At 35.6% G+C, this 27,155-nt stretch overlaps 2 protein-coding genes across 6 annotated transcripts; both read left to right on the top strand.

Moving 5' to 3' along the window:
• The first annotated feature begins 305 nt into the window (after nt 1–305).
• Nucleotides 306–2,332, top strand: LOC128258269 (prisilkin-39). The gene is made up of 4 exons (XM_052989814.1): nt 306–457; nt 529–634; nt 1,014–1,310; nt 1,861–2,332. The coding sequence occupies exons 1-4, from the start codon at nt 431–433 to the stop codon at nt 1,884–1,886; spliced, it is 456 nt and encodes a 151-aa protein (XP_052845774.1). The 5' UTR covers nt 306–430; the 3' UTR covers nt 1,887–2,332.
• Nucleotides 2,333–7,280: 4,948 nt separating this feature from the next.
• LOC128258640 (RYamide receptor) lies at nt 7,281–25,102 on the top strand. 5 transcript variants are annotated; one of them, XM_052990355.1, is made up of 8 exons: nt 7,281–7,673; nt 17,679–17,865; nt 18,715–18,917; nt 21,055–21,203; nt 21,270–21,391; nt 21,463–21,689; nt 21,758–21,949; nt 23,893–25,102. In XM_052990355.1, exons 2-8 carry the CDS (start codon nt 17,793–17,795, stop codon nt 24,547–24,549), a joined length of 1,623 nt encoding a protein of 540 aa, XP_052846315.1. In that variant the 5' UTR covers nt 7,281–7,673; nt 17,679–17,792; the 3' UTR covers nt 24,550–25,102. The 5 variants fall into 5 exon arrangements, with proteins under 5 accessions (XP_052846315.1, XP_052846317.1, XP_052846314.1 ...); XM_052990357.1 differs by lacking the exon at nt 7,281–7,673 and adding an exon at nt 13,262–13,497; XM_052990354.1 differs by lacking the exon at nt 7,281–7,673 and adding an exon at nt 13,262–13,547.
• The last annotated feature ends 2,053 nt before the right edge of the window (nt 25,103–27,155 follow it).

The raw sequence follows: 27,155 nt of genomic DNA, 5'->3' as shown, positions 1-27,155 counted from the left end.
CACTGTGGCAGAAAAGGTCTCCCTCTCTTTAGAACTCTTTAGGGCTGGATAGCAACTGGGCGCCAATTTCCCACCTTTTGAGCCGAAGTTTTGCTTTGGCCACACCAACGTGTCGTATGAGTAATAAAACCAAGCTTGGCTTCCAAGTAAGATACAAAAGTGCGACAAGTGCGAGAGTTGGGGGCTTTGTTTTGTTTCTGTTTCTGTTTCGGCTTGTTTGTCTCCACGACGTCGACAGCGGCTTCAACTTGAGCGTAGCAACTCAGCCGGAAAATGAAAAATATAAATTGGCCCCGTGTCTGAGAAACAGAATTATTTAACGTCCAACAATCGGGCCAAGCAGTTGTCTTGGTTTCCAAAGCTCTCTTTACGGGAAGTTTATTCACTGTATTCTGATTGCTTCTTTTGAAAAATAGTAAAAAAAATAACAATGTTCATTAAGCTATTTACTCTAATGGTGAGTGCTCTGAGCGGTATCCAATTTGTGTACAATCCCCAAAAATACAAGCCCCCAAAACGACTTTTCAGTTGGCCGTAACTGGAGTCTGGAGTGCTGCCCTGCCCGAAAATCAGGTAGCAACGGCAGCTAGGACGTCGACTGGTGATTTGGCCACAGCCGCGACTTCAGCCAAATGTGAGTACAAAAACAGATGGAGCTATAATATAAATGTAGCATTACATTAAATTGAATTCATAGAAATTAATCTCGCATAGTTTATGATTTCATCTGCGATCAAAAAAGTATGCGTACAGGAAACCAGAAGGACGAATATTACATGTTACGCAAAAAAAAAATATATTAAAAAAATAAAAAATTGGCTTGGAGTTTAGTGAGTTGTTTATCCAAGGAGAAAAGTATTTAAATATATAAATATTTTGTGATAAGCAATATATTCAACATTTAACTTTTGTTGGACACTTCAACTTTTATTTCCAAGAAAATATAATATTGTGCAATTTATTTATTATTCCTTCAAGAATATAACTCAGATGAAAATATATTTTCCTTTTAGTGATAAATCTTTTTGGAACCGGCACTGGCTATCCCAATTATGGCTATAACTACAATCGCCCAACGTACGGCTACAATCCCGGTTATAATACGAACTACTACGGCTCATCGGGATATTATCCAGGCTCTGGCTATGGCTCCACAACGTACTATCCCAACCAGGGGGGCTATGGATCCTCGAACTACTATCCAACCCAGGGCTATGGCTCGGTTAACTATTATCCCACCAGCAGTTATCCCACCACGAACATTCTGGGATCGCAGGGAGGAGGATATGGCGGATATGGTGGATACGGAGGTAATGGCGGCTTGAGGCAATATTCGGGTTATTGGCAGCGGGACTATCAGGGCCAGCGGAATCGCGGCTATGGCTACTACGATGACACTGATCGCTTTGGCCTGCCTTATTCCCGAGATCGAGGCTCAAATTCCTATCACGGCTACAACTAAGTATCTGCTTTTGTTTGTGTTCCATGTTATAGCATTTTTGTTACCGCTTTTTCGCCTCCTCCCTTGACTAATAATAAATCCAAATTGTATCTCAAGTGCTACTAATTTAATGTGTAAGTTGTCGCTTTTGCTTGGCGCGTAATTAATTTGCTTCTAGGTTACATTTCCATGAGGCATTCAAATTACCTGCGGACACGCCCAATTGCACACTCAAATCTGCCCGTTTGTCATTCGTTCATATTCATGCTCTCAGTGCTGATGAAAATGTGTGCTTTTATCAGATGCCGAAATTAAATGCATTTTTGAAGCTTCAACCCAAAAGTTGGCTATGAAATTGTGGTCGAGCACATCGCGTTGCCAACTTTCTGACTTGTTTTACCCGCTCTCTTCATTTACAGGCTATGTGCGCACCACTTTTGGCTAAAACCAGTCCAATGGGAAGTCCGACTAAAACTTAACCAAATGTTACGCTTCGGCACGCATCAAAATCAACACACAAAAAGATCGTAAACTTATATAAGCAATTTATTAGGTAAAACATCTCCGAAGGCGAAATAACCTCTGAGCCGGAATATTTGGTCAGCCACTTTAACTGCACCGACGCACACATCTCCTCAAGTTTTTGCTCGGAAACAAAGCTTGTGCAGCATCTTGTCTTGACTATTAAGTCTTAAATTTTAAGAAAAGTCCTGTTTATGTTTTCAACATCGCCTTCTGCAAGCTCGTAAATGCAGTGGAGCAAACTTTTCGTTGCAATTTTCCAGGGAAAAGTGCCCGAATCCCTCCTCCGCCAGTTGAGCATGTGCGGAGAGCAATTTGTGATAAGCTAATAGATTTTCCTTGTTAAATAAAGCAATATTTTCCAACAAACTTATGTGGGGCCAAGAAAATTAATTAAACCAAATGGAGCTGAAGCTAACTTTAAATATAATATAAAGGGCATTTTAAAATGAAGAAATACCGTTCATGATTTTGGTAGTTGAAGGTCATCACAACTTTGTTAGGAAACACATTCCAATAGTACCATCTGCATAAGAACTAAAGAACCCAAAGCAAAATACAGTACAAAATACAATCATAATGGTATTAAAAAGAGTAATTAAATGGAATTCCTCTCTTTAAAAGGCAACAAAAAACAATTTAAATATACATTTGGATTTCTTAAATTCCTTTTAACATAAACAAACACATATGACAAAAAGCATTGCTCATACTGGGGATCTTTCCATTTATAAAATCTGTGATTTTTAATCTATTTGCTCATTCATTTGTCTCTTTTGGCTGGTTCCATTGAATGAGCTGCTTACTTCCGTGCAGTCATAAAAATAAAAACAATACCGGAAAAGAAGACCCACATACAGATACAAGATACAGATACATGACTCGATGTGTAAATACATTCGTATGGAATTTTTCTCAAATTTATCGCCAAATTGTTTAGAATAGGTACAGGCATAAAAACAGAATTCTTAGGTCATTAAAGAACACAAGTTATGATCAAATGGAATTGAGAGAATACCATTTCATTATTTTTATTTTGTTTTGTTCTTCATTTATTCAGCACTGTTTATTATTGCTCTGCTGTGCTATGGTCTGCATTAAAAGCAAATAGAAATAATTAAGCGGCGCAAACTACAATAAATAAAAATAAAGAAAACCGATAAAAATATCTGGCCCGAGGGGGAAATGGAAACATTTATTTGGCGAGCGGATTAAACGCCGCATCAGGCGTTGAAATCTAATGTTAACAACAATTTAATTAACGATCCAGCAGCTCGAGAGACAATAAAATCGCCAACAAATAATGCAAAAATTATTGCATGTAATTGCTGGGTATTGGATAAATGAGCCCCGCGTCAGTTTGTTCAGTACAAATATTTGCCTGGCATATATACCACTTTTTACTGCCCTCCGACGCAAAAGAAAAAAGTTGAATTCAATAAGTACACGGAGTAAAATTGCTATTTCTGTAAACGTTGGTTACCCCATCGCCGACTTCCCAAGCTCAATATTAAAGGGTGAAAGAAACTAAAGGAAGTCAAAAGAAACTTTCAAGTGCAGTCATAACAAAAGGTTCGAGTTGTGAACCGCTTACAGAAATTGTTGTATAATTTAAAGGTCTCACCAAGAAGTCTGTAGAAAATGGTCTTTGCCAAGAGCTAGTTTTCGTCACGTTCTTATCAGTCCGAGTAAAGTCCTACACTTTCCTTCTGTTTGTTGCGGAAAATGACGCAACTTTTATATGGCAGTTCATAACTCGCCACAGCTGCTGACTAAAACCAAAACCAAGACCAAGTGTGGTAATTGCAGGGAAAAACTTGCACAGCAGTTCAAATAGAGTGGGAAGGTGACAGAAAAGCAGGACAATTTCCTTGCCATTCCTTGTCAAAGGACAAAGTTTCAGGGTAAGCAAAACGATTTTCGTTCGAATTATTTATTAGTTGAAGAAAAACTGAAAGGTTTAATCAAGGTTTAGTCAATTGCTTTAAGAGGAAATAGCAGCTAATAAAACTTTGATGAACCCTTCAATAGCAGCTAAGAAGTTGAGTTTCCCAAAACTGACGTTTGAAGAGACAACAGGTGTCCCTTTTAAACGAATTATTTATACGATAAAGGGTAAAGGCCGTTTCTTAAATTTTTTGTTATATAATAGGTTAGCTTCTGTTTCGCAACTGCAGGGCAAAAAGGGGTTCAAATCGACTTTTATAACAGAAATATTTAACAACTGTGTAAGCCGGCAAAAAAAAAAGATCAAAAAGACCTTAAACAGACAAAAATTCAAGAAAACAGCTAAAATGGAATCTTCTAAAATGCATGTTTTAAACTAACCGTTCAGCTGCACTTTCAAAATGCATACTTTTATGGCGCCGTGTCAACCCGTGCTAATAAACAATTAGATGCTTTTTTCTGGGCGTTTCACAACGATTGCTCCAAAATATCTATAGTATATTAAAATAAACTCGCTTTCGTCGGATTTATTGGCTTAGATCGTGGCTGTTCGGCTAATTTTATATAGACCGCGACATCTTTTGTGATTTTATTCTAAAAGCGAGTTCAATTTATGGCATGCTTAACCAATTAGCACCTGAACAGGCGCCACGTGCTTCAGTTATTATACCGAAAAGGTGTGAGGGGCGTTTGGTCCAAGTCCAAAGATCACAGAACCCGACAACGAATTTTAAGGGTTGTGCGGGGGGAACAGGGAAAGTTAATTTAGCTGACTGATTACACCAAAAGCCAAACATAAATTGTATCTGCAAAGCACACAAGCGCAGTCCCTTTCCCAATGATAAGTTTAGCACGTGCCGTCGGAAGGAAGCCAGACTATAAATGATTCAAAATCATTATCATATCGCACTTTGTTTTGTTTGTGTTTCCCATTAACAGAAAACAAGAGGAGATCGATAGACGCATTGTGGGCGAAAGGGAAGAAGCGCTGCTGCCATTAATTTAGGCTATGTAATTTATTACAGATAAATCAAAACAAATCGCTTGTTAACATTGGCCGATTGCATCCAGGTGGAATTTATGCATAAATGCATTTAATTATATGCGTAAAAAACGTGGCCCAATAAAGAAATCGATTATGGGTTGATTTAATGGGGAACCCGAAATGAATAAAATTCATTTTGGGCATTCTCATTCACTCAATTTCAGGAAGAGGAGCCCATAAAAAGCACACTTCACAAGGCAAATAATCAAAGAGCCAATGCCAGACAATGCCAGACAGAGGTAAATCAATCAATTTGTTGTGTACCTATAAAAAAGGAGCAAAATGCGATATATACTTATTTATATTGGATTTCGATGATACTTGTCGATGTCAAATGAAAATGTTCTCGTGCGAGACATTTAAACTTCGTCGGTGGGCATTTCGCAAAGTCTACATTCGGTAAAGTAAGCTAAAATAAAGTAAGGTAATAATTAAATTAATTAAAACAATTAACAGAGTTCTGGCTGCGCAAGATCTGTTGGTTCAACTCAGTTGCGAGTAGAGGCAAACTTTTCTGGTCCCGATGATAATGCGAATTTAGTTAAATTAGTTTGTATTTAATTCAATTCGCACACGAGCTCTAATGGACGCCATGATGCCAGCGACTCGAAATCTGTTCTTAAGTATGTGTGGAACTTGGCCGCCGTGGGATACCATTTCAATGCAAGAATTTCCCCTGAACTACACAATTTTAAACCATTTTCGGTCAGTAATTGGCTATGGAGCTTCTGTGCAAACAACTTGACTGAATGCGATGTTTGTTCAAACTCGTGTCGAATTTCAAATCCATTTGATGTAATTGAATGGCAATTTAATTGATTACAACTCGAAGGGGAATATAATTCAGCTGTGAACTGAAAACGCTGTGAGGAGGTTAATAAAAATTTATTTTAATGTACAATCTATGCAAAATAATTTTATTTCACCGTAATGTGTTTGCCAAGTTTAGTACTTGCTCATTAAATATTTATGATGGGTGTTTGTAGGGCATCTTTTTTATTTATGTGCCTTAATCCTGTTAACATTTATCTCTGGCACTGGTTAGTTTTCGGACTTTGCTTAGACTTCATTTTCGTCTGTAAAACTCATTGGCTACAGGCATTTTCTATTTCTGTTTGCGACCCAAAGATGGGTCATTGATGGACATTGTCTTGCATGTGCCGGTCATGATGAGTTTATGTTCTCAAATTCAATTTGCACAGCTTTAAGGGAATTTGGGCAAGCGAAAATGAACATAACAATTCAGGCATTGTTAAAGGAATTGAAAGAAGCGTCACAGAAAATTGTAAAATTTTATAAGGTTTTGAGGACTTACAAAGACTTATAAAATTTTATTGTTTTCTCAGTCAAGTGTTTTTTCTCTTAAAGAAATGCACATTAAATTATACCTAAACTGCTTAATAATATACCTAAATTACTTAATATTTATATATTTAAAAGCAGTGCTTATTCATATGCACACAAAGTTATCAAGCTTTTTGAAGTTCTCATAAACAGACAACAACAAGAAATCCAATTTATTAAAGGTAGTAAAATATTTGTATGGAACAAAAATATCTAAAATTCATTAATGTATTTGCTATTCCCCCCAGGACTTCATTTTAAATGGAATTCAAGTACGAATTCAGGAACGTATATTCATTAGCAGAATTGACATTAAATAGCCAAATTCACTTCTGCAAAAAATTGTTTCCTAGATTAAATTGTATCGTCTGCCCCCAACCCTCAACAAATTAATCATTAAATGCGAAGTAGTTGGCTTAACAAAACAATTACAAGCAAGAGTGTCTGTCTGGGGCAGATAAAATGCGTAGGCGCGGAAACTCCACTAGAAACCGACTTAATTCAGTATTAAATGGTAATTACTAATTCAACAATACGCAGACATTGAAACTTTCACTTATCTGTATCAATTTTGCTGAGGGGAGGCAATAAAATTGTTTTTGGGGTGGGTGGCAGCAATAATCAGTAAACAAATAAGCGAGTAAATACGTCGAGACACGCCCAGACTCCCATCTGAGTTGGTGTTGGATTTTTTATTGATTTATATTAACAACACCACAAAAACAAGGTAAATTGATTAAGATTTCTTGTGGGGCTGCACCTGAGTTTTTGCTCATGTCATATGCACCCCGTTCCGCCCACTCTGACGTATGCGTAATTTTTCGAGATAAAATAAATACTTTTGGGGGCTGCGTTTGTTTGTGTGCGAACGCGCCTGCCCCTCTTTGTATCTGTGTGGGAATCAATAGAAGCCGGCACGCAAAGAAAAAATTAACAGGCTGCCGAGTTTTCATTGCCATCAGTTGGCTCCGTAAGCTTTTATCGTGAGGTTGTGGCTCGCGATCGAAACTGTATCAAAAAAAAAAAATTATACCCAAATATTCGCGCAAATTCGTTAGCAATACGCTTCTAAATTAAATCATTAAATTATATTCCACACAGATATGCTGTTGAAACATTTGGGCCATAACTAAAAACCATTTGAAAGTGTGTTTATCTAAAAGTATAATTAAACATAGATACAGTACTCTATTTATTCGCCTGCTGATTATGGCCGTAAAACAAATGACCGCGGAATCAATAGCAAAATAACCAGAAAGCTAATTGCATTAAACAGTGAAAAACACTTAGCCTCAGTAAATGAGAATTAATTAATTTATTGGAAAAAAACGGACTTTAATTTAATCCATTGGAAAAGTAATTAATTTCTGTAAGGTAAGTTGAGTATGACACGCACATCAAATGTGCTTCCGTTATTCAAAAAATGGATAAAAATGCATTATCGTTACAATTAAGAGCATTAAATGCGTACGTTGTAGACAAATTAAATAGTTATCCAACGGTGCGAGGGAAGAGTAACTCATTCGTTTCGAGTTCTCGCATCAATAAACAAATAAAAAATCTATTAAAACCACATACACTCTGTTGATTTGTTTGGCAATTGAGCAATTTAAACGTTCTCCCAGTCGGCTAGTAAATTTTTGTTGTCTGCGATGAATGAATTTTTATCAATGAATTTTTAGCATCCAATAGACTGGCATCACGTGGGACAATAAAAGAGCTTGTAATATAAAGTGTTTTGTTTACTTGCGATAGTCAAACACTTTGCTTGGAATTTTTCTGTTGCGGTTAGCTTACCTGGAAGTAAGAAAATTAAATGCAGTTAATATTGAAGTTCAATTACGCACAGAAAATGCTTAAATATTTATAAGCATGAGAAAAAAGGAATTCCTAATTGAATATACAATTTTTCGGCACTTGATAGACATTAAGTAAAATATTTTCATTGGTAATGCAGATACAATCCTTTTTCGGTTCGTGATGGTTTTGCTCGTCATTGAGTATTTTAAATGTCAGCTAACAAAATGTGGAGTCAGCTTGAGTAAGCTGTCTTTTGCTTTTCCTTCAAGTGTCCGGCAGCTGGAAAAGCTCTTCCGTTTTAATCTGTTGGCTTATATTTTCTACCTTTGTTTCCAGCGCCAGAGAAATTCAATTAGAGGTGGCTGGAGGTTATTACAGGTGCGACAAACGCAGCCTTGGTAAGGAAATTATCAAGAGGCGATGGAAAAAACAAATAATAAGCCTCGTAACAACCTTCTCAAAGTTTTCTGATTTTTTTGCTAGTAGACCGTTAAAATGATGAAAACAGCAAAATATTTAACACAAGTATGGAATGTAATTTAAACGTTAAGGAGCTAGCTGGCATTTCATAGCCATTTTATTTGCATTTTTAAGGGTAAGCTCACTGTAAATATTAAGCAAAGAAACAAACATGAAACATCCCAAATTGCAATCTGAGAAAACACAAAGAACAAATGGCTTTTTCCTGTTCTGTTTTTGTTGCTGTTTGTAAAAGTTAACAAAATGAAGACATATAGCCAAATCTTTCTCTTTACTTTCCTGGCCAAAAACTCATCCTTTGTTTTGGTTGGCATTTAACCCTTTGGAATTTGGATTCCTATTGCTAAGCCACTAATTACTCACGGTCATAATGAATCTCGTTAATGAAGTTTCTACTGTTGTTGCGGCTGAAGTGTGATTAAATGTATTTATCTCAGGTTGGCTTCAGTTAACGAAATCCATACGGCTTGTCTGGATTTCACATAACACAATTAATTACATCAGCCTTGAAGCTGTAAGGTATGAAAGCCTTTTCCATAATTTTTTGGCCGTATAAATTAAATTTTTAAATTACGCTACTGATTTGGCTTCACAGAAAGAGCCTGGGGATGATTCTTTTTATTTTTATAACTTTAAAGAGATTTTCATAGCCTACTTACGCGAGCTTTAATATGACGCTATTTACTTTAAAATGGAGGATTAATAAAGTGGTATTTCTTGCCTTCTTTTATTCACTGTTGTAAAATTACCAATATTTCTATATCTTATAAGTAACATTGTGACTTGTAAAAAATCCCCCTCAACACCTGATGACGCCTGTGCAATGCTTTGTCAGGTTTGCATCGTTTAATTGGGCCATTGGGATGGGATTGCTCATCATGGTCGGCTTTGTTGTTCCACCTTTTTTTGTGGAACGTCTTCTACATTGCCATTGTTTGGCAAAAAGGTCAAGGAACTGTTGGAATTTGTAATGGCAAATTGTATTAGCTACGAATGGTTGCTAAAAAATTAGCCGAACTTGTGCGGAGGAAACTCAATTGAATCGAGCTTAACTCAAGATTGTTCAAAGGTTCACTGAACGGGTGGCAGATGCTTTGGGCAATTAAAGAGTTTTTTATAGAATTGAAGATATGTAAAGAGGGCTTCATTGAAAGTTTAAAGAACTTTCAAGGGTGTGTTTAATCAGAAGACCTCTAAGTAGTTGCAATTTAAAGGATCTCCAAGTCAACTTGAAGAGCATAAAAAGTCTTCAAACTAATTTAAAAAAATTTGTCTTCAAATTTTGCGCAATTGCAACGTGGAACTTTTCAAAATCGGCAAAACTTTTGGACATAACTTATTGTTCAATAAAAAAGAACTTAATAAGTAAATAAAAGGGTGTAATACATATTTTGCATTTATCTCTTGCACTTGAACCTTTTTTTTTAGAGTAAGAAACTAAAATTAATTTATTTGATTACACTTAATTATTTTATATTGATTCCAGAATATGAGACTAGATTTGCATGGGATTACTAGTTCCAATTCGCATCAAAGTGCTTGTATATATTAAAAGGTTTCTACTTACCATCTGGCAATGTGCCATCACGTACTCAGCCACATAAATATTTCTACTTGTCTTCCCGCTTGTTGACTTTTATTGAAAAACTTCCATTTTTCGCTTCTGTTTTCTTATTTTACTTTAACGTTTTTGGAAAGAAGGGTTCTCCCTTGCCAAGAACAATGTAAATTTTCAACCCTCCTTCGACAAAGTCTCTGCTTAAAATGTCTGCAGATTATAATGCAGGATTTGCAAATCTTTGACATTTTTTGCCGGGGGTAGAATTATTTCATGGTCAGCAGCTTAATGTTATTTTTGACTGCATCTTCCTGCATAAATTTCTTCTATTTATAATCGAATAGAAATAGCTTGAAGCAAATGATGTTCATTAAGTTAAAATAAACGTTGCATCAAATCCTTAAATGCAAATTAAAGCAACTACAGTAATCATTTTAGTCTGAATATATTAATACCACAAATTGTGAAATGTCAATCGAAATCAGTGAAGTAAATGCATATACATATACAATAAAGTTTTAACAATAATAAATATGTCAGTTGCTTTGCCATTGATGGACAGGATAATATATCCTATTTAAATTGACTTAGAAAGGACAGAGTTCATCTGCTTTTGCAAGGCAGAACGTCATGAAAACTGATAAAATTTAAGTAATAAAATTAATTTCAATAATATAATTAAAGAGATTTAGGTGTGCTTACAAATTAACTTATAAATGTATTTTCTTAAGTAAGTATAATAATTATGAGACATTTTCCATCATCATCACAATTTGTGCTAATTGCATTATTTTCTTATTCTTATTCTTCTTTCTTTTCTAAGTGATTATCATTTCATAATTAAGTCTTAATGGAGAACCGTGTAAGGCAGTAAGCTGACCCAAAAATAAAGCCAATCAATTGTTGATATCTTCAACATTTGTCATTAGCGACATGACTTTTTTGATAGAAATATCCAGCAGGTCTAGACTGTTCCATGTTCTATTAATATTTATAACATTTGGGCAATAATTAGTCGCATTTAATATTTATATTGTGTCAGTTTATTCAACCGCAGAAAGAAGCCGACAATAGACCGTGAAACTTGTTTTCAACCTGTCTGGCATTGGTTGTATTCCTTGTGGGATTGAGTTTGGGGTTTCTTTTCGCCACTTGAGATGTCCGATTAGATGTGGGATTCGGTCCGGACATTTCTTTGGCTTTTTGGCGAGGAAAAAAGTGCCAAATGGATCCGTTTGTGTGCATTTAAATGTGCTGATTAACTTGATTTAGGTCTGTCATTGCCACTGCAATAACTTGTCTGGGTGAAAGTCCTTTGAAATGTGAGCAGGTTTAATTATGTGCACTTCAATTGCTTTGTTGATTGTGTAGAGATGCAGGGGCCCAATATGCAAAAAACACATTTGCTTTCAATCAGTTTTATTTAAGGCCATCAAATAAGTAAGTCTTTACTTAATTAAGAAATTTTAAACGCAACTTGATTTATGCAAGAACTTATGCGTAACTCCAAATGTCCAAGAATTTTAATTGAATTCTCTAGAGCATTTTGATTGGCATATTTGTATATTTTGCCATACAAGGAATTTGTTTTAATCGATATTCACGAAATGCCACTCAAAGTGGAATGCAGGGGGCAGTCTGAAGTATGAAAATCTAAAGCTGAGTTGGAGTGAAATAGAATGAAATCAATTTTTATCGGTACAGATGTGCTTCAATCTAATAAACACATTTCAACGGAAACAGTTACGGCCTATTTCCACCTGTCGTCTGGAAATTTTGTCAGCCAAAGGCAAAAAAAGAGGATGAATTTTAAATTGACAGGCCAGCAACTCCCCGCAGACAATGATTTTCTCATACCCCTTCCGCATACGATTGGGGGTTCGTGTCACAATCACCTTCAGACTTGTAATTTTAGTCTTCTTTTTACCTGGTTAACGTTTAGTTACATAAAAAATTGAGACATTTTTGAAATGGTTTTCTATTACGTTTGATTAAACTAGACATGTGCTCGTGGTCCCTAGAACCCTTCTCTAAAGCAAACTTTTATTCCGTTTTTTGTTTTTCACTGCCTTTAAACTCAAACTTTTACCAATTTAATTAAAAATACGTGTCCTTTTTTCTAAAGGGTTTCTCATATTAATGAGTTGCGAGCAAACGTGATCTGCTTTACAAATATTTCCCCCAATCTCAACTGATGTCATACGTGCACTAAAGTTTCATCAAGATATGTGGGTTATATTATTAAATATTTAAAGAAAAACTTTCTGCTAGATCAAAAATAAAAATTCCTAGAGCAAGAATTTGCGGGTCCTAGAAATGTTAAATTCAATCAAATTTTTCCAAAGATTTCCGTGTTTGATTTGCCATGATTTTTTTGATTTGTTGACATCAATCAATAAGAATTATTCTGTTGTGTGCAAAAGAGCACTTTTAAGATTATCTGTTTTCAATTTCCGCCACATTTCCTCCCAAATTTGCATATGTATTAGGCAAACAAAAAGGAATGAGAATGGTACATATTTTGGCATTCCGTTTGTTCAACATAATAGGGAATATAATTCCCATTCAGAAATCGTGGGGGTGATGATAAAGGTGTGTGTATACTATGTATGCAAATAAGAATGTGTTCAGCCACAAGGATTTAGTGCGCGATGTCATTGTGTCTGGAAGCGTTAAAGCTGATGACACGGAAGGGCTGTGATAAGTGCAAATCTTGAGAAGAAGAGCAGGGTACCCGCTGGTAGCAAATTTGTATTAACTTTGTTTTCTGAGGGTATGCAGAACTCTCTTTAATTGCTTATTACAATTCTTGATAATTTTTCACTTAGCTTCATCAGCATAAACTTACCAGAGGAATGAAAATGAGCACCATAAATTTATACTTTTATGTACTATGTATTACTCTTTTTTTTTACTTTCTGCTTACTCCAAGGGTCGTCGGATTCTGTTCGATGGCAAACAGGTTTGAAGTGCAACTTGTTGTGTTTTGAGTGCCAAAATTTCCTCTTAAACGCCTCGTCTTCTTGTGCTTTGAAAATTCCGGCATCGGCTGGGGTTCGTACTTTGGGCTCGTGTGCGAATTGCCAACCGTTCAACAGTTGTGCCACCCGAGAAGGACCTACTGCCAACAGTTGATAACGGGAACTCGTTCGGCCAGGATGCTTGGCTGCCTCCTTTAAAAGAAACCTAAAGTTCTGCAGTGAAAGTGAATTCAAATTTTATGGAAAGCGAAACATTCGTACAGTTTACAAAAGGACTTTTAATTAGATTTCCACACGGAAAAGTCTAACGTGGCCCAAGGCGTTGTGTGCCAAAATAAAACTATATTAAGACCAATTTAACTGGATAAGTGTTTCAGGCGTGAGTGCCAGAAGAGAGTTTTGTTATTTTTGGACTCACAGCACCTGCGGGTAACACTCACATTTATTACAATTAGTCTGTAAATTGCGCAAAACGTATGCCAAAAAATTCCCGAAACATTTTATAACTTAAAATTAAATTAAATAAAATATTATTATCAAAGATAAAGAAATTTCTGATTATTTCAAATTATTTGTTATTATTTATGTTAATTAAACATAGCATACTTGACAAGTTCTGTTCAAACGAGACTTTCACTTCTATTCAATGGATTGCTTGCCATCTCTGTTTTTTACGAAACACGTGTCCGAGAGAACAGGACACCTGGGGCGTTTTTTAAGAGCATCCTTGCCTGTAATACGCAATTAAATTGTGTGCCACAAAAGGCAATCGGCGGGAAGGCATAATTTTGTTATTAATTTTTAAAGAATTTTGTTCTTGCTAATTTTAGTATTTTGCAATTGTAAAATGGTAGATCCCCAAAAGGGAGCATAAACTTGGCCGGATATTACGCAAACAATGTCAAAGGACCGGCGACCATAATGGGAGGTACTTAACGAGGTCCTTTGGTTGTCACTGAAGGGGAAGGTAGCCCAAAAGCAGAGCAAAAAAATTGTAGAAAAAGCAAGTTAAATGAACTGTAGGAAAGTTTTTGTCCTCCGACAGCTTAAAGCATTTTATCAAGTGTTTTGAACAGAATTTTTGATGCTAGGCAATCCTTTTTGGTCAGCGATTGTGGCAAAACACTTAGCGTGCCTTTCGCAAATTAATAAGCCGTCTGAAATCATTTACCTTACCCCTGGGGCATTGTGTTTGATGAATTTTTAATTGATTCGCCTTTGAGTCCTGCTGGCAGAAAAGTCTCAAGTCGCCATCAATTTGCATAGGCGAGGGCTTAATAATATCCGGCGTTCTGCCAATTTGAATTGTGAATACCAGAAAAATTAGGGTAAATAATCCAAACATCGGGAACGATAAGTAATCAAGCATGAAAAGGTTAAAAAAGCTTCCTTTGAACACATTAAATTAGATAAGACCAGCTCTGAACTTTCTGTGACATTTTCTTAAGCGGTCCTAATTTATCACTACTTGTTTGACACATTAACTAAAACAGCAAACAATCTTAATTACAATCCTCGCTCAACCAAGTGATTATTTATTAAAATGAGACTAGACAGCTGAAAACATTTGTCCCAAAAGTCCAATCAAACCAGAAGTCGTAAACACACGCCGTCTTAGTTCAAGCTTAAGTCCAAAGACCGTTGGCATTGCAAACAAAGATACACACAGGACCCCTGGAAATTACACGCCCAATTCTTTAACCTTTGGATGGTCCCTTTTCTCACCCTCAAATTCGAAAAAGATATTAAACAGAAGAGTATAAACCGAATTGCATAATGATTTAATTTCAATTTTATTTGACTACGAAAACTCCATTTTAAGATTGATTAAATACTTCTGGTTTAATCGCTCCTATGTCAGAAAAATAAAAAAATTGTTGTTACCTTAAATGATGTCTTCCTTAGAAAATAAATGCTCTAAAATGAATAAAAGTATGATAAATATTATAATATTTTTTATTATTTCGTACAGTTTTTATTAAGAACATATGTATAAAAATGTGAAATGAAAAGCTTTCTGACAGAAAGATAACACCCCCTGTAAGGGTATTAAAATGGCTTGCGCTTTTATTGGACATGTTGTCTTTTTGTTTCCTTTTTCATTAAATCTGACGCTCCTACTCGGGAATGGTAAAGGCATAAGCCTTCCAATAATGTGGATGTTGTTCCTCGGCTTATGTGTCGTATACGCATTGCTCAATGTTACTTAAGAGACCAGGACGTGGGAGCCCCCATTGCCATAATACATTGTTGTCAACTGGCTCGCTGATAGGCCGAACTTTTGAAGCTACGTTACTCGTTGCCATCCAATATAAATTTATTCTTTGATCTCCCACGTCCCACCGACGTTATATTAGGATACACTTTTAATAATATTCGCTGCTTGAAGAACAATTTCGATTCAAAAAAAAAGTTATTCAATTCACCCGGGTTCATTCCTGAATATTTCGCTGCTAGTACGCACGTGCGACCCGTGTTTCTTGTTTGAGTGAAGTCAAAAGTCTAAAAATTTAACAAATTAATGGTTTGGTCCTTGGTGACAAGAATCCCTGTTGCTTTGTTCTCGAGTGTGTTTCAAAAGAATTTTATGGAAAATCTACGGCAGCACTTTTCACGCAGTCTGGGGTCGCCAACACGGAAAAAAATAATAGAAAAATTTAAAATTTGAACAAAGGTTAAACCCTTACAAAATTTTATTTTTAATGCTCAAAATTTAAAACTAATAAAATTAATTTAATAGGGTTTTTAATTGAAATATTAAAAATTGAATCTTAATAGACTAAGGAGTTATTTCATAGCTTCCATTTTTCCTAGTGCATCATTTCAAAGGCACACACAGGCCAACCTATACGTCAGCTTAATGACCTGAAAATCCTTGGGTTTCAATTAGTTGACCATCAAAATTCAAACCAAAATAAGAGGAACACAAATGGAGAGAGATTTTCTTTGACGTTAATTAGAAAATCTCGACGTCTCGCATGGGCAGACTAATTGCACTCACTGTGTAGCATAAAAAGATCCGACAACTTTCCCGATTATTCCCCCACTTGCCACTGAAAAATTGTATTCAATTTTTCAAACAGCTTGCAGCGATTCTTTGCATAGGACCCCACACAAAAAAAAACACTTTCTGGCTTGGCCTTGATGGCTTTGAACCTTTAAGCTGATGAAGCGCCAACTAAATGAGTTTGCGGTGGCGGTGGAATTCGACATACGCAATTTCAACAATGAACAATCCCCATCTAGTTTACACTTGAAAAATCGCATTAGGTCCTAAGCTGGCGTATTATCTGCAGTTCTCGTTGAGCTACGCAAATAGGTCGAACTTAAGGATTTTGGGCTTGCTTTAAACAGGATTAGGGAGCAAATGCTTATTTCAGTAAAAGGCAACTTGCCTGGAGTACTGCTCATAATTTATACGAAAATAACAAAAGAAGTAATTATGGGTAATTTGTGTGCATGTCACATAGTGGTTCCCCGAAGTTTTTTCAACAAAAAAGAAAAGGTGTAAAATTGTTATGCAAAAAAGGCTATAGAAAATGTCATATAAATTATTTAAGTTTATAGTTTCGTCTGGCTATAAATAAAATAGTTAATTTAGAAAATAGGTATACATTTTTATATAAATTTTCTTGTTATTTCCATGCATTTTCTAAGCTTTAAAATTATACAATAAAAAAAAAATACTTATGAGAAAAATATGGTTTCAGGAATTTATGAGAATTTAAAATAATTTATATTTTTGGCAAATAATATACAAAAGTAAAGTTCTTGTAAACAAATTTTGTTTGTTACTTTGACCTTGGGGGTCTCACAAAATCCACACAGTATGTTAAGTTATGTGGAATTAATTGTATAAACATGAAATAAAATATCATTGTTGTATAATATCAACTGCTTTCAAATTTTGTATATAAGACTCGATAACAATTCTGTCTGCCAATAAAATAAACATTTAGTTGTCCAATAAATTAACAAGTCTTGGCAGTGTTTACACTACATAAGATAAATTAACAAGTCCCCCAAAATGTTAATAATTAGATAAGTGGCCAATTAACCGCACTGAGAATCTTATTCTCAATTATTCAATGAATTCTGTCAGTTCTCATTTGTTATTAAAAGACCAACCTTATTGCGGCTTTGCAAACATACGAGCGTTGGCGTGACTCTTCAATAAAAACATGAAAATATTATTGGGGAGTGAAAACTGTTTTTCTTAGAAACGAAATACGTGCAGTATTCTATTTCACTGCCCACAATCACCAACCTAAGAGAGTTGAATTTTGGTCCAATTTCAATTATACAAAACAAACTTTTCACATGAGGAAGCTGACATGTGATTCCACCTGAGCCATTACTCATGTCCACCCACTCAAATTGGTCAGTTCCTTGAGGGATAACTGAGATTGCTTGTTTGGCTTTCAATGTTATTTTGGTTCATTTGTTTTTCATGTTGTCTGCACTCGTGATTTACTCGGACCACCAGAATTGTTGTAAGTCACTTTTAAACAATTTTGCAGAAGCTGTAAATTAATGTAGCAATTTATATCTCTCTTTTAGATAGCAAGAAGCGCCTAAGGATGTATAGCACTACATAAACACAGAAAGGTCAAACTTAAGTACAAGGCTTAGAGGATTTTATATTATCATTAAGCAAAACAAAAACATAGTGCCATGGCAATGGACTTAATAGAGCAGGAATCCCGTCTGGAATTCTTGCCAGGAGCCGAGGAGGAAGCGGAATTCGGTAAGTTATTCCCTAATCCCTTTGGAGAACTGGGGACACGATTCAACCAACTGGATTATATTGACTCCACGTACCATCAATCAAAACATTCAGAAGTTTGTTTTTTGTATTGACAGCTCGCTGTTAGTTCTTTGATCTCGAATCATTCATGAGTTTTTGGGGTGGCAAATTAAGGCCCAAATTCGATGACTTTAACTGAGTAAATTTTAAATTTGTTATATGTGTTATTTGGAAATGCTTACAAATGCTATGTTGAAGTATAAGTTTTTATCTAAAACTAGTCCCTTAAATTGACTTTATAAATTTCTCTTTAGCATTATAAATCCGATTCAATTTCCTTGACATTTATCACTCAGCAGGAATGTCAATGTCGTTCGCCCTGCCACCAACTGACAGACAACTGATGCTTAAATTAATCTGCTCCTGTCAGTTCAGCGAGATTTTCACACGGTTCAACACTAAACTAAAAGGACTTAGAAAGCAGCAAAAAATATAAAATTTTTAATCTTAAAAAAATTAGCAAAGTAAGCGATTAGAATGAAGGTCGGGCTGTTTGAACTGAAGCAATAAAGATTATTGAGATGCAGAAAATTTTGAATTATAATTTTGATTTTTCTTTTTAAAACTTCAAAATTATTTAAAGTTTAAAAAATATTGTATGTTAAGTATTGTCCTATACAATTAGGGGGATAAACAAACCAACAAACCCATTTTAATGGGACAACAGGGAACCAAAATTTTAAACTTAAAAAAAAATCATTAATAAACATTTTTAATTTCCATTGAACCTTACAGTTTTTTTGAGTGAGAACAAACAGCAATCATAACTATTTTTCAATCCATTCGCAGAACGTTTATACGCGGCCCCCGCTGAGATTGTGGCCCTGCTGTCCATCTTCTACGGGGGGATCAGCATTGTGGCTGTCATTGGCAACACCCTGGTTATCTGGGTAGTGGCCACTACCAGGCAAATGCGAACTGTCACAAATATGTATATCGCTAATTTGGCATTCGCCGATGTGATCATTGGCCTGTTCTGCATACCATTTCAGGTGAGTTACGACCGCAATGCTTAATTGCATTACAGGTAATTAGGCTTATTTCATGTGACTGTAAAATGCTTGAATTAAACATCGCGCATACGCAGTGTTGGTCGGGTTAATGGATATCAACTTAAATGCTTTTCGTACGCGGCGCTGTTTACAGTTTATATGCATAAATCACACACGCCAACAGCATTAGCATTAGTTTTCACTTATTTTCGCCATAAATAGGTAGTCCTAAAATGACACCAACACACATTTCAAGCCGCACAGGGCCCAGTGACATCAATTTCGGCATAATCCAACATCAATTTAATTTCCGGGCGGCGAGCGCTCAATTTCAAAATTAGGAAGTCATCAAATCCTACTCTCCACACACCTAAAAAGCTGGGGTAATGGAATATTACCTACTTTAAATTTGATTGCGATTTTCGGTTTATGTGTTAATGGGATTAGTATAACATTTAAGCCACCGAAATTAAAGTGCTAAAAGCCAAGTGAACAATTTTCTCGCCCTATTGCTGGCGGCAGCATATGAAAGCAGATTGAATTTGTATGTGATACTGGGAAAATGGTAAAGCCATTACCAGCAATTGATTTGGTGGTGTTATTAAATACATACACAAACAAAGGGTGCTTTGAAAAGCTGTTTAGAAAATGTTTAAATATTAGTCAGCAACAAAAATTTAAATAAAATAATGAATACAAAAGTTTGTTCTGCTCCTGATTTTGACCAATTTTGTCGAATTTTGCTCTTTCATTCATAAAATATTTTAAGGGGAAAATTTAAAATTCGAACGATACCATGAACAAGACAATAATTCCTTTTTGAATGAGCTTGGTGAGTCATATAACAAATATACACCATTTATTTTACTCTCAAATAAAAACCTTAAATAAAACGCAACTATATCATTCCTTTAAACTTTGAACTTATGTCAAAGTCAGCCTTCACATTCCGCACTTAACTTATATTAATCCCGCAATCAAACACAACTTTGGTCCTGTCATAGCCGCCAGTAAATGTCATCAATAAGCTGGCGAGAAAATTGCAATTTGCGGCGACCATTATTGAGTGTAGCGAAAGGAGAAAGCGCGTTCCTCAAATATCCGCAGTAACCGCATACACGTTCGCATTCCCTGCCACGTAAATCTCAGTCCAACAACTCAGTGGAGATTTTGGCCATTTATTTGCCCATGAGTTGCTGGGACAGGGCCAAACCAAAACAAAACACCCCCACAGTTTCCTGTTGTTTGCGGACCAGTGTCCATTAATGATGTTTGCCATGTGACTTGAATGGGTTCGCAATTTTGGGTTGATTTAATCATCGCACATCGTACCGACATTCACATGTGCTTGCCCTTTCTGTGAGCACTGAGAAAAACGTTCGGCCAAATGTAACCTGCTTGGAATAAACAAAAAATAATTATAACTAACAAGTTTATTATAATTCTGAATCTTATGACCTTTAGTAATTAGTTTTTTAAATTAATTTAAGAACTACCTTTAACTACTAGTAGAAGAGAATATCTCACCAGCAAAATTTGTAACAAATCTTTGTGTTGACATTTAAGAAACCTGTATTTGCACAAATAAAAACATGATTTATTTTAAGTTTTTTTTTTCATGAATAGCGCCGAAAACTAACTATATAATAATAAAAACAAAAACGGAAACGGAAACAAACTTTGGCAAGCTTAAGGTTGTATTCCCTTGCAAAAACAACAAACAATTAAATATTTTCTAAAACTACTCTATTTAAGATATATTTTATGTTGATTTTCCGCTGAATTTTTCCATATATAGGAAAGGCAGATATATGATAGTTGTTCGGTTTTAATATTATGGCTTTGTTATTTTAAAATAGTAAGCTATAGCCACACTAAAAAAAAAACAGTTTTAGTTCATGTTGTAATTAATTTTACATTAATATTCCGATTGTTCATTTGGGAGCTTTATATATGCGTTGCAAAAGAGGTTAGTTGAATACCCTCTGCAAGAGTATAAAGATCTGTTTTAAAGATCAGCTTTTTGTAAACATTTTGTCTGGATAAGCCATGAAAACTAACCATATACCATTGAACAGTTTGCAAAATACTCAGAGAAAAGCTTTACTAATATGTTCAATAAATTTTATTTGTGCAGTTCCAGGCTGCCCTGTTGCAGAGTTGGAATCTGCCGTGGTTCATGTGCAGCTTTTGCCCTTTTGTCCAGGCACTGAGCGTCAATGTCTCTGTGTTTACGCTGACCGCCATTGCAATCGATCGACATCGGGCCATCATCAATCCACTTAGGTGAGTTGGGGCATCATTTGCAATTTGGAAATGGCAGGGTCATTAAAAATCGGCTTACCCATGCAGGGCACGACCCACAAAGTTCATCTCGAAGTTCATAATTGGGGGAATTTGGATGTTGGCCCTGCTCTTTGCCGTACCTTTTGCCATCGCCTTTCGGGTGGAGGAGTTGACCGAAAGGTTTCGTGGTAAGTCAATACGATTTTCATTAATTATGTGCCCACGTGCTCACACATTTTTGCCTGACTCCCAAAAATAGAGAACAATGAGACCTTCAATATGACGCGACCGTTCTGCATGAACAAGAACCTATCGGATGATCAACTGCAATCGTTTCGCTACACACTGGTCTTTGTGCAGTATCTGGTTCCCTTTTGTGTCATCAGCTTTGTGTACATTCAGATGGCGGTGCGATTGTGGGGCACTCGGGCGCCGGGCAACGCACAGGATTCACGGGACATAACGCTGCTGAAAAACAAGAAAAAGGTAAGGCCACAGGGGGAAGCGAAATCGGTCGGGACTTAATTTCCTTTTTCTGTCCGCCGTTCGCACAGGTCATCAAAATGCTGATTATCGTGGTCATTATCTTCGGTCTGTGCTGGTTGCCACTGCAGCTCTATAATATTCTGTATGTCACAATCCCGGAAATCAACGACTACCATTTCATTAGCATCGTCTGGTTCTGCTGCGACTGGCTGGCCATGAGCAATAGCTGCTACAATCCCTTTATTTATGGCATCTACAATGTAAGTTAGCCAGATGGTGATGATTGTTTGTCCTGGTTTGTTTACTGAGTGCTGAATTCGCATTTGCCTGTCTGCGTTTTGATTGGTGTCCTTGGTTTCAAAGCTGTTCCGATGGGACACGTTTGTTGGAGTCGCACTAAATGGACATAAGTCCCAAAAAGGAAACAAAATTTGCCTGGGAATTGACGAGGGACTTAAGAACGATTTCGGTTAGTGTTGGGCATATAAATTGTGGGATTCAAATATTGACATGAGGATTTTTGCAGGAACTGCTTTCCAAGTATTTGCCACTTCTTATGTATTTTTCGTGGTTAATAAAAAAAAATTAAATGGAATTGAAATATATTAAATCCATAGATACCAACTTTAAACTTATATTTAATATGCCAAATGTTTAAGTAGTGTTCATTTTTTAGTTTTTAGTAGAGGAATGACGTAAATTAAAGTAAATCAAATTCAAACTTATTGTTAAAATTATTAAATCGATCTCCGTAGTAGTAATAATAATTTGTCATAAATTATATAGTAAGTAATTATTTAAATATATGATTTTATTTAGCCTTCAAACCAAGATTTTTTATTTATCTTTTTTGTTCAAGTTTTTCTTTATTGAAAAACATTTATTTGTCATCAGTTCATTAATTAGCTTATTTAAATTTTTTCATATCTTATCGAATGAAACACTTCTATGGAAGTTTTGTTGGTTCACAGCTTAAAGAAAGCTCGAAATAAGGAAAACTTGTCTCTCTTCATTTTGTTGTGCACGAATCGATAACTCTGTTGAAAATTGGGTTTCCTTTTCACTGATTATTAGCATCCGCGTCACATTTAAGCAAAAATAAAATTCGGCTTACTTTGAAACAATTTCCAATTCCTATACCAAAAATAGCTGACACAAAAAAATTGTTTGTCAAAGTTAATTAAAGCATCGCTTTACTGTAGCCAATAAGCAAACACCTCCTGTCTGAACCGCAGGAATTGTGAGTCCACAAAGTGTAGGCAAATCCACAAAAATCTTCGGAATGGCAAAGTGGCAAGCCGAAAAAAAACCCACGACTGTGTGCTTTGACACTTAAATTGTCTGTAAAAGATAGATTGAGAACGAGATCTACGAATGCTCGTAAACTTTTTCTTTTTCTGGGTGTGCGTGAAAACTTTGTCAACAAATATTCTATTTTACTGTCAGCAAAGACAAATGGCATTTGGCAGCGGAGGTGGAGATTTTTCTAGACCATTTTCATTAGCCAAAAAGATGCCTTAGCTGGCGGCAAGTTTCGGCTTCTCCGAAATTTTTACTGCCACTCTTCTTTTTAATTAGACCGACTAATCGCAGAAACTTTGATTCTGCTTGTGCAACAAACACCAATTTCAGATAACTTGAGATAAAAAAGATTTTATTTTTTCCCTGTCACAGACAATAAAATTATTTTTAGCATATAAAATGTAATTTGTATCCTCTTAAAGACTTTTTTTCTATTAAAATATTAAATAAAAGTGCTTAACCACTTTAGAAGAAAATCAATTTCGGATAACCGAAGTTTGTTTACCCTTTCAGTTATTACAAAAATAAATATTATATATAAAGACGGTTTTTCGATGTTTAAATAAAAGAAGCAAATAATTCCTTCAAAAAGGTATACAAGTACAATTATTTCAACTTTTTTAACAGTTTTTTGACATGTAAAAATTTTATAAAATTAGTTTGTCGTTTTTACATTGAAAAACTGACAAAAGTCTTTAAAAATATATAAATTCGTATTTCTGGTCTGCTAGCATCTACAATTTTGTTTTCATTTTTTAAATATTTCTTTACTAATCAACGCTCAGTTGAGTTTTAGTTGCAAAGAAAAAGTTAAAGCAGGGTTTGAATAGTTTTTATTAGCAATTTCTTGGTATTCAGAAAAAAAACTAACCCTTTTCTTCTGGTTTTTTTCTTCGTACAGGAAAAGTTTAAGCGAGAATTTAATAAACGCTTCGCTGCGTGCTTTTGCAAGTTCCAAACGAGTCTGGACGCCCACGAAAGGACATTTTCGATGCACACACGCGCCAGTTCCCTCCGTTCGACCTACGCCAACTCCTCGATGCGAATTCGGAGTAATCTGTTTGGTCCGGGCCGAGGTGGGGTCAACAATGGCAAGACGGGCTTGCATATGCCGCGGGTCAATGGGAGCGGTGCTAACAGCGCAATTTACAACGGAAGTAGTGGGCAGAACAACAACGGCCACCATCAACACCAAAGTGTGGTTACCTTTGCCGCGGGTCCAGCTGTTTCGGGTCCAGGTGTTGGAGGTGTCTCAATGCCACCGTGGCGCCGTAACAATTTCAAGCCTCTGCACCCGAACGTAATCGAATGCGAGGACGACATGGCACTCATGGAGTTACCATCGACAACGCCGCCCAGTGAGGAAATTCCTTCCGGAGCGGGCGTTCAGCTGGCCTTACTCAGTAGAAAGAGTTCAAGTTGTATTTGCGAACAGGAATTCGGCAGCCAGACGGATTGCGATGGCACCTGTATACTCAGTGAGGTATCACGTGTCCACATGCCCGGCCCTCAGGTGAAGGAGAAGGAGCAGGGAAAGTCCTTGTGGCAACCACTATAATTTAATCTAGAGTTATTCAAATTATAGCCTTGTTCCACTGACACATTTGAACGCCATGCACTTGAACAAATCTAATTAGAAATATAACTAGTCATCGGGAAAAACACTGTGTTTTACGGGTAAATGTCAATTTTATAGCTTTCTTCACATTTAACCCCCACACATTAATTAAAGATCTTATTTTTCATACTAACTGTATATATTCTGGACAAGCATGGATATTTAAAATATCAATAAGATAATATATAACCTAATTTCGCAAACTAAATGTGTCGCTGGAACTTGACTAGTAACTTCTGTGATTTCATCTTAATAAATTGTGATTACAAGTCCCATTGCTGATAATTGGTTTGCAGAAGGATATGTATTGATTGAGTGTGAATGCTGGTCGTGAGCCATGAACAGTATTATAATAATTGTAATTAAAAGGCGTTCCTTCAAGCACAATTTATGTGAACAAAACACACAAAACATTGTTCAAACAGTGCTTAGAATCTTTTGTTTAAAGTTCTTATTTCAAAGCCAAAATTCACCAAATCAATTTAAAGTAAGACACAAAAAATAAAGCAAATCAAATAAGCACCTGAAATAATTTAAGTAGCATTAAATTAAATTATTTAAATAGTTATTTAATAAAAATTCGATTATGTATTAAAACCTACATCTGCACACAGCTGTATGCAAACGGAATGTACAATATATGTCATTAAAAAAAAAAAACAGAAAGGCTAATTAATGTAATTATTATTGTATTAAATTTGCAAACCAAAACGAATAAACATTTCGAGTCATTAAGGAAACCAATAAAATATACGAGTTATCTTTTTCATTTAATTACAACGCAGCACTTTAATTATTGTTAATGCGAGGACCATAAACTGTACAAATAAAAGTGGCTTGCCATTTCCGCTTCATTTGGTTGACTACAATTAAACTGCTGCTAAAAATATGTTGCTATAAATCTGGGATAAGGAGAAAATGTACTTTTAGATTTAAAGTGTTTTGACTTGAATTTTTGTTACTTGGGTTCTTCACTTAGAAGACTTTCCATTAGTGGAGACTCAAACCGGAAATGGACAATAAAAAGCCCAAGATGGTCGAAAAGCTTAAAGTTTCTTGTGAGCACAGCGAAGACAAAGACAAGCTTTAACCCTTATGTGGTGGTTTTGCTTAAATGCTGAAGTAAAATGGAAACTTTTTCACCTGAAGTTAAGTATAGCCTTAACACTTCATATAAAAGTGTACCTTAAGTCAAAGAATTCGATCTAACGTACTGCTTAAGATTTATGGGGAACATACGGCTGTATGATTACAAAATCAACTATCATAAATTATTCGATTTTTTAATGCAAGTACCTAAAAATGTCATACATATTTCAAAAAATTTTTTAAAACCATTTTTTTGGCATGCGTATTTATTTACATCTAGCCTAAACTAAAATTGAATGATTTTTCTTAAGTATACCTAAACAGTTTATCAACAATTATTTCAATTCAAAAAATGTACTTTTAAGTCGGGTTTGTGATACATTTTAAATAACTTTGCTTACAGGTTATTGTGTCGGGACACTTATTAAAAAGAATACCGTTTTTCCAAAAGTCTTTAAAGAAAAATTCTCGTTAAACGGGCTTTAATAATTAAAATTTAAACTCTTTAAGTGTCTAAGCCATAATCATCCAGCGACCAATTTGACCAATCTTTTTTCTTAATGCCAATGCAAGCTATACCAGACTGTCTGTATGTGGACAATGACAACTGCCACAAATATATGACGGCTGCAGCAACAACCACAACTATGTCACGCAATGAGGTATGGTACCATGTGTGTTTGCACTGAAAAAAAACGTATAAGTCAATTTTCAATTAAAATTTTAAAATTTAAACTTTTTTATGAAATTTAAAAAAATGTTATTCTTATCTCTAATTTAAATGCATTATTATCCTGCTAACTTTTCCTAGAATGCCAGACAGATAATAATTAAGAAATAAATAATAATTTAAATTTTTAATTCTTAGTTATTGAGTGTTTTTTTTCAGTCCATTCGTGTATGCTGGACTTGCCTCGTTTTTCTTTAGCAATCAAACAACATATGCTGTCCACTCTCGCACGCGACGAACAAGAACCAACTGTGACGGAGGATATGGTCATGCACACAAAGACAGAGACTCACCGACAGGGACACTTACACTCTGATTCAAACACACATACACACATGGTCAAAAGCAGTTAGAAGGACACATGGTCACATGGCAGCCGCATTGGCTGTTGATAATTGAATAATTAACATTGTTTAAAATGGCTCAACAAGCGGGTGGAAAACGAGGGAAAGAGTGAAAGAGTACGGCGTGACCGAAGCAGGTTGATCCGCCATCTCTTTTCCGCCAGACATCCTGCGGGCCAGGTCATCGGGTCAAATGCAACCACAATGTCAGCCAGGCCCCGCACAGCTCACATTTTAAACAATATATGTATATACCTGCAGGGAAAAGTGCAAGCGGTCGTTCTACACACAAATAGGTATAGTGTAATTGGGTTATAATGGATACACATATATCGTGTGTACTTCATATTAATATAATTGACTTGCGGTGGGAAAATCTTTTC

The sequence above is a fragment of the Drosophila gunungcola genome (genome assembly GCF_025200985.1).
Source record: "Drosophila gunungcola strain Sukarami chromosome 3L unlocalized genomic scaffold, Dgunungcola_SK_2 000003F, whole genome shotgun sequence".
In the NCBI taxonomy this organism is placed as follows: Eukaryota; Metazoa; Arthropoda; class Insecta; order Diptera; family Drosophilidae; genus Drosophila; species Drosophila gunungcola.
This window is presented reverse-complemented; position numbering and strand designations above follow the sequence as displayed.

Coding starts and splice junctions, on each gene's coding strand:
- LOC128258269 (XM_052989814.1), top strand. CDS start 431: ATGTTCATTAAGCTATTTACTCTAATG. Junction 635..1,013: donor AGCCGCGACTTCAGCCAAAT/GTGAGTACAAAA, acceptor TTTTCCTTTTAG/TGATAAATCTTTTTGGAACC. Junction 1,311..1,860: donor CGGATATGGTGGATACGGAG/GTAATGGCGGCT, acceptor CTTCATTTACAG/GCTATGTGCGCACCACTTTT.
- LOC128258640 (XM_052990355.1), top strand. CDS start 17,793: ATGGCAATGGACTTAATAGAGCAGGAATCCCGTCTGGAATTCTTGCCA. Junction 18,918..21,054: donor TGTTCTGCATACCATTTCAG/GTGAGTTACGAC, acceptor TTATTTGTGCAG/TTCCAGGCTGCCCTGTTGCA. Junction 21,950..23,892: donor TTATTTATGGCATCTACAAT/GTAAGTTAGCCA, acceptor TTCTTCGTACAG/GAAAAGTTTAAGCGAGAATT.